At 42.5% G+C, this 12,999-nt stretch overlaps 1 protein-coding gene across 5 annotated transcripts in view; it reads left to right on the top strand.

Moving 5' to 3' along the window:
* The window catches only part of ZYG11B (zyg-11 family member B, cell cycle regulator), a 45,110-nt gene that overhangs the window by 8,733 nt on the left and 23,378 nt on the right, over positions 1–12,999 (top strand). For all 5 annotated transcript variants that reach the window (XM_033915780.1, XM_033915781.1, XM_033915777.1 and 2 more), the window contains exons 2-3: positions 5,454–5,619; positions 8,429–9,183. In XM_033915780.1, the coding sequence (XP_033771671.1) occupies positions 5,454–5,619; positions 8,429–9,183 (921 nt within the window). The remainder of the gene's footprint in view (positions 1–5,453; positions 5,620–8,428; positions 9,184–12,999) is intronic.

The following is a 12,999-nucleotide window of genomic DNA, read 5'->3' as shown; positions in this document are numbered from 1 at the left end:
GGAATATTGACAGGGAAGAGAGTTGGATTTACTGCCACCTGTGCCAAAAAGGGAGAGAGCCTGCTGCCGCCTGAATAGGGTGACAGTGTGGTAAGGGATTGCCTCTCTCGATACAGCCCTTAGAGGTTCTGAATTTATGCCACCTGTACAGATAAGGGAGAGCTTGCTGCCTGGGGAGGGAATATTGACAGGGAAGAGAGTTGGATTTACTGCCACCTGTGCCAATAAGGGAGAGAGCCTGCTGCCGCCTGAATAGGGTGACAGTGTGGTAAGGGATTGCCCCTCTCGATAGAGCCCGGGAGGTGCTGAATTTGTTGCCACCTGTACAGATAAGGGAGAGTTTGCTGCCTGTGGAGGGAATATTGCCAGGGAAGAGAGTTGAATTTGGTGCCAACTGTACAGAGTGGGGAGAGTCTGCCACCTGAATAGGCTGACAGTGCTAAAGGGAATAATCCTCATGTTATTCATGGAAAGTGCTTGGTTTGGTGTCACCTGTACAGATGAGAAAGAAACTGCTGCCTGAATAGGATGACCGTACAGTGAGGGAAATACCCCTCTCCTTAGAGCAGCGGAAGTGCTGAATTTGCTAACATCTGTAAGCACATAGAATCAAACGGACAACTGAAAGCGAGCCAGCATGCCTTCTGCAAGGGAAGATCGTGCCTGATGAACTTACTGCACTTCTTTGAAGGAATAACCAGCCAGATGGACAAAGGGGAACCCATAGACATCATTTACCTCGACTTCCAAAAGGCCTTCGACAAAGTACCCCATGAGCGGCTACTTAGGAAGCTGTGGAACCATTGGGTGGAAGGGGACGTATAAGATGGATTAAGTACTGGTTGGCAGGCAGAAAACAAAGGGTTGCGGTGAAGGGCCAATACTTGGACTGGCGGAGGGTCACGAGCGGTGTTCCACTGGGGTTGGTGCTCTGACTGCTGCTGTTTAATGTATTTATAAACGACCTAGAATCAGGGACGAAGTGTGAAGTTATAAAATTTGCAGATGACACCAAACTCTGCAGCAGGGTTAGAACCGCGGAGGAATGCGAAGACCTACAAAAGGACCTAAGCAAACTAGAAGAGTGGGCAAATAAATGGCAAATGCAATTTAATATAGAGAATGCAAGGTCATGCATATTGGGAGAAAGAACCCAAGGTTCAGCTACAAAATGGGGGGTTCAGTGCTGGGGGACAGTAATCTTGAAAAGGACTTGGGTGTGCTGGCGGACACAACAATGAAACCAACGGCACAATGCGCAGCAGCCTCCAAGAAAGCCAATAGATGTTGGGAATTATTAAGAAGGGCATTACAACCAGGACGAAGGAAGTCATCATGCCGCTGTATTGTGCAATGGTGCGCCCGCACTTGGAGTACTGTGTCCAGTATTGGTTACCGTATCTCAAAAAGGATATGGCGATACTTGAAAGGGTCTAGAGAAGAGCGACGAAAATGATAAAAGATATGGAAAACATTTCATACGCAGACAGGTTAGAAAGGCTGGGGCTCTTCTCCCTGGAAAAGCGGAGACTCGGAGGAGAAATGATAGAGACTTACAAGATCATAAAGGGCATAGAGAAGGTGGAGAGGGACAGATTCTTCAACCTATCGGGAACCACAAGAACAAGGGGGCACTCGGAGAAACTGAAGGGGGACCGGTTTAGAACCAATGCCAGGAAGTTCTTTTTCACTCAGAGGGTGATGGACACCTGGATTGCGCTGCCGGAGGTTGTGATAGGACAGAGCACACTACGGGGTTTTAAAGAGGGATTGGATAAATTCCTGACAGATAAAGGAATTGAGGGATACAGATAAGGGTAAAGATAGGATATAGAAAGGGTATCAAGGCGAATTTTAAGAGATCACATACAGGTCATGGACCAGATGGGCCGCCACAGATGGACCACCGGTCTGACCCAACAGAGGCGACTTCTTATGTTCTTAACACCTGTCCAAAGAGGAGAGAGCCTGTTTTCTGTATAGTGCGACAGTGCTTATGGGAATAACCCTCTTGTTATAGCCAGGGACATGCTAAATTTACTGCTACCTGTACAGATAAGGGAGAGCCAGCTGCTTGAATATGTGGGCAGTGCTTATGCTACTAAATACACATAAGGCAGTGCTCATGTACTAAATACACATAAAGCAGTGCTCATGTACTAAATACACATAAGGTTGACAAGTAGCTAGTCCTGACGGTACCACCTTTATGATGTGACAGTTGTCCTCTTTTGAATCAAACTGAAACTGCCTGCTCTTTCTTCACAGTCTGCAAAATGTCAGGGAAATAATGTTGTTTATTTAAGAATAACTATACTGGGACAGACCCAAGATCCTTCAAGCTCAGTATCCTGTTTCCAACAATGGCTAACCCAGGTCAAAAGTACCAGCAAGATCCCAAGAAGAAAAATAGATTTTATGCTGCTTATCCTAGAAATAAGCAGTCCTTGTTTTAAACCCTGCTAAGCTAACCACTTTCACTACATTCTCCAGCAATGCATTCCAGAGTTTAATTACCTGTTGAGTGAAGAAATGTTTTTTCTTCGGTTGATTTTAAATCTGTTACTTAATAGTTTCATGCATGTCCCCTAGTCCTAATATTTTTTGAAAGAGTAAACCAGCGATTCACATCTATTCTTTCCACTCCACTCAGTATTTTATAGACCTCTGTCATATGTCACCTGAGCCGTCTCTTCTCCAGGTGAATGCACTTGCCTGATTTCTAATGTGATACTGTAATTGTTAATTTCTTTGTTGTTTATGGCTTTATGTTGAACTTTGTTCAAGGAAAACATAGTAACATGTCACTCTCTATGTGTGGAGCTGGTGAAACTCTGTCTGTGTTGCAGTATTAGAATTCAGGTTCCCGCTGTCAAAAGTATAACATTTAGAATAAGTCCCATTTTTACAGAGGTCTCCAAATGATAGTTTCTTGGGTTGATCGATTATTGTGTTCATATACAAGTTGCTTTAGGCTAAAAAATAACCTTGTGAGTGGAGTATAATTTGTTATGGCGGCTTTTCCAGTTCATCTTCTTAAGGAAGAAGCATTATGGTGAATAGAACATGGCATTCAAGTTCAGTTATATTTGTTATAAAGTCTTAGCTGGTCTGGCACCCAATTATCTAATAGATTCATTCACTTTTGCTATTCTATTGCATTCCTGAAGTTCATGTACTTTTTTTTATTTTTCCATCAGTTAAAGGTTGTTAGCTCAAAAAGTACCATCAATGTCTCTTTTCCTATCAAGCAGCTTCTTGGGATAACATAGTAACATAGTAGATGTTGGCAGATAAAGATCCAAATGGTATATCCAGTCTGCCCAACATGATTCAATTTAAATTTTTTTTAATTTTTCCTTCTTAGCTATTTCTGGGCAAGAATCCAAAGCTCTACCCGGTACTGATTCCCTTAGTACAGTGGTCTCAAACACAAACCCTTTGCAGGGCTACATTTTGGATTTGTAGGTACTTGTAGGGCTTCAGAAAAAATAGTTAATGTCTTATTAAAGAAATGACAATTTTGCATGAGGTAAAACTCTTTCTAGTTTATAAATCCTTCCTTTTGGCTAAGTCTTAATAATAATATTGTCATTTATAGCTAAAGGGACCTCATATGATCAAGAAACAGTTTTATTTTAGTTTTGTGATTATGATAAACGTACCGAGGGCCTCAAAATAGTACCTGGCGGGCTGCAAAAAGAATCTCAAACCAATGATATTGTCCTCTACTTCTTACCAACATTTTAGGAAGCAATTGAAAACATATGTGTTTTCTAAAGTTTAGGGAACTGTAATATTTTATTCAACTGTTTATCCAAATTTTTGTAAATCTCATATGGTTATACTGTATGGTATAGAAATTGTAAATCTCATATGGTTAGACTGGGATGGTTGCTGCAGTCTTTGGAAGCTGCCAGCAGATGTGTTTCTGAGAACAAAGTAGATGGGCCTATTAATCATAATCTTACATTACTGTGAATTCTAAGTGTTTTCTGGAAAACAGGGCTTTTAAGACCCAGGCTTTTATCAGGGTTTAAAACAGGTTAAGATCATTTCCTAAAAGAAAAGCCCATAAGCCATTATGAGATAGACTTGGGAAAATTCATTGCTTATTTCTAGTATAAGCAGCATAAAATCAGTTTTATTCTTTGAAATCTTGCCAGGTATTTCTGACCTACTGTTGGAAGCGTGACACTGGGCTTGGTAGATCTTCGGTCTGTCCCAGGGTTGTGGTCTCGAGGGGGGACCCCTCCGATATCACAGAGATAGCTGTGGTATCATGGTTCTCTATGATCAATGGAACCTTCTAGGTGGGTTTCTGTCAGGTGACTGTAATACCTATGGGGATTGATTGCTAAATATCTCGAGTCATTGTCTTGCTGTAATACTATAATTACAGTATAATAACTAATAATTACTGGCTTGTTCCATAAGAAATGGAATTTAAAATAACGGTGTGTTGGTATCTTTGTTTGATAATGACTGCTGAATTTTGCTTCTGTTAGGTTAATGGCTTTCCAGGTTAGTTCCTTTTTTATAATCCATCACTTAGCAGCTGCTATAAGGCAGAGCAGATTGTCATTAGAGAATGACACGACAGGGACAGCGACAACACTCACAGGGACGGGGAAATTGAGTTCCTGCAGGGACTGGGATAAATTTATCCCCGTGTCATTCTTTAATTGTCGTCATGGTTTCTGAACTGTGTATGTATGCATACTTTAATGCTTCCTGCCTCCCCCTTTCTCCTTCCCTTGAATACTATGACATTTTCAGTAGGAAAAGAGCTATAATCAGGGATCTCAAAGTCCCTCCTTGAGGGCCGCAATCCAGTCGGGTTTTCAGGATTGCCCCAATGAATATGCATTGAAAGCAGTGCATGCACATAGATCTCATGCATATTCATTGTGGAAATCCTGAAAACCCGACTGGAATGCGGCCCTCAAGGAGGGACTTTGAGATCCCTGAGCTATATTGTTCTACAATTATTGATGTCATTGTAGTTCGTTTACTGTAATATCCAATGAAATCATCTGTGGATGACAATATTAACCTAATCCACTCAAATATCTTTTTTTAGGCTACATATTAGTATAGTTATGCAGTTGATCCAATTAAAAAAGGTCCCAGCTTAAGTGATGCAGGATCAGTTCCCAAACCCAGGTCCTTTCCTTTGGGCTGACAAGTATTTTTGAAAAACTACAGATGAAGCATTTACAGCCCCTGGAAAATGAGGAGTCACGATCATTGAGTAAATGCCAGTGACCCTTGGCCTGTCGTAAGGGTCAGAGAGCAAGGTTAAAGCAGATTCCAAAAATGTCAAGCTCAGAGCTGCTTGAATTTTGCTTTTAGAGTGGTCCAGTCACTGCAGGCTGTACAGGGCTTGGAAGATTGCTCGTTTTTTCTGCTGTTTAATTTACTCTTTTTCCCTAAATGCTGTGCTTTAACAGGAGGAAGCATCACCAAGGTCATTACTTGATACCTGCCTGAATTTTCTGAGTTCTAACCTAGAGAAGTTTTGCTGGGAAAGACAAGATGGAACATTTTGCCTGCAAGAATCGGCCATGTTTCCTCAGGAAGTGGCTGACCGGTTACTACAGACTATGGCGTTTCAGGGTAAAATTACTGCATTTTGCTGTCTTCACTTTCTCAATCCTTTTCTTCCGCTTACCCAGGTGCGGCCAGTGTTTGACATGCAGGGGCCCAGGGCAGAATCTGGAGAGGGGATGCCAAAGCTCACTTGCAGACTATGCCTCCTTTAGTTTGAGGTAGGCTTTGGGTCCCCTGGGGTGTGAGCCTAGGGCAATTGCCTGGTTGCCACTCCATAATGCCAGCCCTTCTTACAGGTCTCTTTTGCTGTGAGGGGACTGGATGGGATCCTGGCAGATACCTTTACCTGTGTAGGGGGTTTCAGATGCCTCACATTCTCTGATTTAGCATTTGTGCACATGAGAAATATCCTGCACAGCCTAATAGTTCTGACTTGGCTGGAGACTTGTATAACATGATAACATTTGTTTAATGAGATAGAACAGTAGGGTCATATCAGAAAAGAAAGTAATTTGAGGATGGACTGCACCTATCCTGAGAAAAGCTGTTTGACTTCATGCAACATATACGTGTGTACGAGCCATTCCACTAAGAGATTTATTTGCAAAGAACTATAGCAAAAGAAAACCAACTGAGAGATAATACTGTTATATATTTTTGGAAACGTAGATGCTTTCTTCAGAATATTGTGACATATCACCACAGTCCTGTCAGGGTGCATGGTGCTGGAGTAAATGGATCACATGGACACCAGCTCCTTGCCTTTCAGGATGCAGCTTCCTGAAGGTCTTACTGAATTGCCTAGATGGAGATATGAACCTGTTTTTTTACAGATTTTAGATCTGTACAGTACATACGACTATACTATAGATAATTGTATTTTGTTCTCAGGTTAATGGTTACCAGCAGCAGATGAATCCAGAGACAAGTGGGTTGTGTCCATCTACCAGCACGTGGAGATATGTACTGAGTTTCACTCAGCCTTATTTGATGTACAGTCTCCTGGCCACCCAGTATACTCTTATCTCCAGCAGGCTGATGGATGTGTTTCTCAGAGCTCCTGGTTTCTGTTTGTTAGCGCCTGTCCAAGCCTTAGTCAGTTAAGCTGAGGGGTGTTCTAGCTGAGTGTTGCCAGCTTTAGGGGCTACACCTGAGCCTTTCCAGGTCCCTGCCTCACCCTCTTAGGGACATACCTGATCACCCCAGGTCCCTTCCCCTCCCTCTCATTAAAGCTTCTGTGTATTTCTCCTTTCCCACGTGCTGGGGAGGAAAAAAAAGGAGGCACAGTTTAAGTAAGAGCTTTCCCGGCTATTTACCCTATCAGAAGCTAAGTCCCTGTTGCTCCCAGATGCCTGTGTTCAGCTCCTTTAGTTAGCTGCTTTTTTTTGGGTGAGTGTTTTCTTTAAACCTTTTCTTGTCATCGGAATCTCCGCAGTGTTGGTGTTATTGCAGCTGAGGGAGCTGAGAGGTGCAATGCAAACCATCCAGCCCTGTAAGGCCTGGGTTTGGGTAGCTGCACCGACTCCTCTGCTCTAGAGGACACGTTGGGCGAGAGAAGTCTCGCTGTTTTCCTGCATGGGAGAGGAGAGGCTGCATTTTCCACAGGCTCCTGCGGCCATCTTGTATCAGCAGGATGTTGCCACTGTGGGTCGCGAGCTCCCAGTTGTTGGGGTCCAGTGAATAGAGACATGCAAAATACACGTGCCCTCACCTTTCATGTCTACCCAGCTAGAGACTTGCTGGATATTTGTGGTCAGTTGTCCTGTTTCTGCCTTTCCTATATCTCATTATGTTGTCCATTGGCTCATGCTTTTAGGAAGTATAGCATGTTCAACGAGCAGTAGTTCTGGACGGTACTCTTTAAGTACCTTTATAGCCACGAATGACTTTCACTGTGCAGACCAGCTTTTCATTTGGGTTTGGAGCACAAGGAGAGGGCGGTTGTCGCCAAGTTTCTGTAGCACGGTGGTTTAATGAGGTGATTGTTTCAACTTATATACTTTCTGATAGACATCTTCTGTCTGCATTTGGGACTCATTCCACCAGTTGCATTGGCGGAAACTGAATGGATGAAAGTGGTAGAGCAGCAAATTAGTTGATGTTACATATGCCTCCAGAAGCTGTAGTCTGGAAGCTGCAGCTTGATACGACGCTGCCTTTCAGGCTTCAAATTCTTACGGTGGCAATGGTGGCACTGCTTTGTTCCAACTTGCCTCTGGATTCATCTGCTGCTGGCTCTAAGGAAGGAAAAATTATGTCTTACCTGATCATTTTCTTTCCTTTAGAAGCAGCAAATGAATCCAGAGCTCCACCCTGGCTCAGATTTTTCAGTATTATGCTTGGATTTTGGGATACCTTTTTCAGTCGGTGTTTATTCTTCTGTTATTATTCAGCTGTGTGGAAAAGGAGTTTACTGGGACTACTTTTTGATGCTTTGCGAAAAGTGATACTGATTGGCCAAGAGGCTGTACATCTAATAAGGCTAAGTGCAACTCTCTATCTCCATCTGCTGGTAGATGGACACAACCCACTTGTCTCTGGATTCATCTGCTGCATGTAAAGGAAAAAATTTTATCAGGTAAGACATAATTTTTTCTTTGTCTTGCTGCTAAAACCCCAGCATATATCAAAATCTTAGTTTATGTCAGAATTCATATGTAGAGGTTAATTTCGTAGGTTTGCAATAATTGTCAGAGGCCTGTTCTGTTTTTTTCTGTCACTTGCCTGATTGAATGTTCTTTTAATCCTGTGGCCTACCTCTAAGTATTCCAGGTACTTTGGGTTGGCCAGGCCCCTTTAGAATCAGCATCTTTTAAAGAAATCTGTAGTGAGATGCATTAATTTTAATCATATTCTTGCTACTGCTTTTCTCCAGGGCAGCTGAATGAAGTGACTGTAGGGATTTTTCGTGGCAATCAAATGCGCTTGAAGCGAGCTTGCATCCAAAAAGCCAAAATCTCTGCAATAGCTTTCCAAAAGGCATTTTGCCACCACAAGCTAGTGGAGCTCGATGCCACAGGGGTGAATGCAGACATTACAATCACGGACATTATAAGTGGACTCAGCAGAAGCAAATGGCTCCAGCAGAATCTTCAGTGCCTTGTGTTGAATTCCTTAACCCTTTCACTGGAGGACCCTTACGAACGGTGCTTCAGCCATTTGTCGGGGCTGCGCTCTTTGAGCATTACGAACGTTCTGTTCTATAACGAGGATCTGGCCGATGTGGCCTCGCTTCCAAGGCTGGAGAGTTTGGACATATCCAATACCTCGGTGACCGATATAACAGCCCTGGTGGCCTGCAAGGACAGACTCAGGTCTCTGACCATCCACCATCTGAAGTGTTTGAAGATGACAACAACCCAGATACTGGACATCATTAGGCAACTGAAGCACCTGAATCACCTTGACATTTCTGACGACAAGCAGTTTACGTCGGACATAGCGTGCCGTCTACTTGAAGAGAAGGACATCCTGCCTAACTTAATGTCGCTGGACGTTTCTGGGAGGAAACATGTTACAGAAAAGGCTGTGGAAGCCTTCGTCAGACAGCAGCCCAGGATGCGCTTCGTGGGATTGCTTGCCACAGAAGCTGGGTATTCAGAATTCCTCTCTGGAGAAGGAAGTCTGAAGGTTGGAATTAGTTCACTGATTTGTGCTCTCAGAGAAAGTTAATATTGGTTAAAATAGAACAAACTTGCAGTTAGAATATCTGTTGTACAAATAGATGGCATCACCTGTCTGAAAAACATAGCAAGAAAAGATGTGCATGTTTTAGTCAATGGCTTAATAATTAAGAAATCGCCCTTCCAACTTGCCGGCACAGCTAGCTGCAAGTGCATTGTTGTAGTTTTGGTTTGTTTGTTTTTAACACATTGCTGTCCCATTGATGAAAAACCTTGTTCTAGCACACAAAGGTCATGATTAGGCTTTGTATCATGCACTATTCTAGAAACCTCAAAACCGCTGGAACCATAACATAACATAAGATGCTTTCATATCACACACCAGATATCGAGGCATCTGTGTGGTTCCTAGTCTCTCTCCCTTGAGGTTCTTTGCCATTTGATCTTTAAATGTAGCGTAAATAAATGAGCATCCCCAGCACTGAGGAACTTTAGCCTGAACTAGCTAAATCCAAAGTTATAATAATAATAATAATAACAGTTTATATACCGCAATACCATTAAGTTCTATGCGGTTTACAGAAGATTAGTGGGGTACAAGTTATGTCAAAAGTTCAGCAGCATATATTGAAAAGGAAGGAAGGGCTGCAGCTCACTGGTTGAGCTGCTGCCTCTGCACCCGTAGGTCGCAGTCCTTATGACCTTGGGCAAGTCACTTAATCCTCCGGTGCCCACTGCTTTGAAATGCCAAAGCAACAAAAAAGCAGTATACAAGTCCCCATTCCCCTTCATCAATCCAGTATCCAAAAAAGTAGTAACATTCCAGAGCTCACGTTGTGATGTCATAATGCCTCATTCCACCAGTGCCTGAGAGGCAGCCCCATCAGTGATGTCACAATGACTTGATTGTCCTATACTCAGCTTACATAAGAACATAAGAATTGCAATACTAGGACAGACTGAAGGTCTGGCTCACTGGTTGAGCTGCTGCCTCGGCACCCAGAGGTTGTGAGATCAAATCCTAGTGCTGCTCCTTGTGACCCTGGGCAAGTCACTTAATCCTCCAGTGCCCACCGCTTTGAAATACCAAAGCGACAAAAAGGTGGATACAAGTCCCCATTCCCTTTCCCTTCCGCTCGCTCATTTTCTCCTGTGAATTGTATTTCTCTTCCAGAAAGTGCATGAGGCAAAGGCGGTATTCTATTGTTAGAGATTTATTTACAGTAACCCCAGCGAATTCGCAGTTCGCGGACTCAGTAATTTGTGGTATTTTCCCACCGCCACTTGCTTATACTAAAATCATGGTTACACCAATCAGGAGCTGCTTTGACACGCTATCTGGCGTGTCAAATCAGCTTCTGATTGGTGTAGTCTGACTTTAGTAACAGGAAGAGGTGGTCGGAGCATACCACGAGTGTTTCTGCACCCGCCGGCGCCCCAGCCTTTTGACAGGCGAAAAACTGTATTTGTGGTTTTTCAAAATTCACAGGGGTTCCTGGAACAGAACCCCGGCAAATTTCAGGGGAGTACTGTATTTATAAGTGTAAAAATTTACAAATCTAGAGAAAATCTTGTACAGCATAATTTTTACGGAGGTAAATAATTACAGAGGTATTATGTTGTAATGGAATGAGAGAACTTTCATGCAGGCTTTTTGCATTGGCCTGGCCATTTAAATCTGTTTGATTGTGTCTTTTATCCCCAAATTAGGATGGCTACATTTCCTTTCCTGTCTTCCATTTAGGTGCCTTTTAAAAGACTCTAGCAGAATTGGGAGGGTGTGAGTGATGGGAAGGATAGTGGTGTGGTTAACTCAGTTGGCAGAGGGCTGGTAAGGTATAATGTACATAGTATTGTAAATAGGAGGGATATTTTGATACACGGTTACTCAAAAGGCTCATCTATCATCAGTAGTTTTGTTTCAATTCAAATACTCTGCTAATCACTCCTGCCTCTGACTGAAAATTCTATAGAAGCACGGGCAGAGGAATAGAGAGAACCTGAATTTAAAACCATAGAATGGGGCCCATTTTTAAATAAGAAAGAGAAATACAATTTACAGGAGAAAATGAGCGAGCGGAAGGGAAAGGGAATGGGGACTTGTATCCACCTTTTTGTCGCTTTGGTATTTCAAAGCGGTGGGCACTGGAGGATTAAGAGAAAAATGTCCAAAAATTGGCATAAAGGGGGCAGATGGACGTTTTTCTCAACAAATGCTTCCAATTCACTATTTTCAAAACATAGATTCTAGATGGATATCGATGCTGCTGTTCAGTATTTCATCTAAATCTGAAGGGGGGGAGGTGTTAGAGGCCTGGTGTGGGTGGGACTAGGGCAGACTTATGACTTGGGATGTTTTTCTGCTATAATTAAACATTTAAGAATATATCAGGTAACAATTGGGTCTAGCCCCAGATGTCTAGTTTTAATAACGAATATGTGTCAAAACAGGTACAAAACTGACCAGTTGACCCCCCTCCCACCCCCATCCCCAAAGATGTGAACGAAACATTACATACCTGCTTGTATGCTAGCTTCAGATGTTATGGCCAGGCCTAGTACAGCAGCAGGCAGGTCTCTGGAGGAGCCTAGTGAGTGGTGTAGTCAACCACAGATATGGGGACTCAGGCTCATACCCCACCGACTACTACACTTAAGGTGGAATCTGTGAGCCTTCCAAAACCCACCGAAATCCCACTATATCTACACATAGGTAGACACCTACAGACATAAGGGCCGTTGGTGTGTGTACAATTGGGTCCAGTAGGTTTTGGGTGGGTTTTGGAGGCTCATCATACACTATAAGGAGGTTAAAGTGAGATGTGTACCTGACTTTTTAATGTACTACAGGACAATTGAATAGAAAGCTACCTCACCACATAGATTTGAATCACAATATAACCAAAGAAGCTTTATTATAATATCGCAATCAATTCTATTCTCCCCCTTACATCTCTAAAGAATGAATCCAATCACCACAACCTAACAATAAAAACTTATTTTTGCCACCAGAGATTCCCCTCCAGCAGCTTAGAAAACCTGGAACCTGTTTCAAGTCCAATGTGCAAAATTTTCATGATATAATACAAATTCACTTATTGTCCATTACACTTCTTGGACCAAAATCCAATGATGAATGGCTTTTTTTAATGTGACTTTCACTGCACTGCCCCTAGGGTGTCCCACTGCTCTGCTAAGATGTGTGTGTGGCCAGTCTACTAAAAATGCTGACCCCTCCTATATACCAATGGCTTGTCTTGTGTATTTTTCTTTTGGATGTGAAAAATGGCCATTTTTGAAAAAACAAGATAGACGGTTAGCATTTTTGAAAATGGCCATGTTTGATACTGGATTTTTGTTCATCTTCTGCAAAAAAAAAAAGGCTAAACTTGACTTTAGAAAATGCCCCCCCCCCCACGTCCATTCTGCAGTATTTCAGAGTATGTAGAGTTTCTGCTGTCAAGCAATGGTGTTTGCAGTGGCTCTTCTTCAGTTGCCCTGAGCCTCTGTGGTAGCCAGGCTAATAAGTTATAGGTTGGTCTCTGGATCTGATTGATCCACTTTAGATACGATCTCACATATCCACACTGTATGAACCAATCGGATTCCATTCCATTGGGGATAATTTGTGACACTTTTCCGAACAATTATAGGCAGGCTACTTTAGAGAATTTACAAAATAATTATTTATTTCCATTAAGTGTTTTAATTGGCTGATTGTTGCTGTTTTCTTTATATAGTTTTGAAATATTAAGCAATAAGAAGGGGTGTGGCTTTTTAGTTTTTGGAACCTGTTTGTTGCTTCCTGAGAATTCTGAACTTT

This window comes from Geotrypetes seraphini, chromosome 12, assembly GCF_902459505.1.
Source record: "Geotrypetes seraphini chromosome 12, aGeoSer1.1, whole genome shotgun sequence".
Lineage (NCBI taxonomy): Eukaryota > Metazoa > Chordata > Amphibia > Gymnophiona > Dermophiidae > Geotrypetes > Geotrypetes seraphini.
Note: the sequence above shows the minus strand (reverse complement) of the source record. Positions and strands in the feature narration are given on the sequence as shown.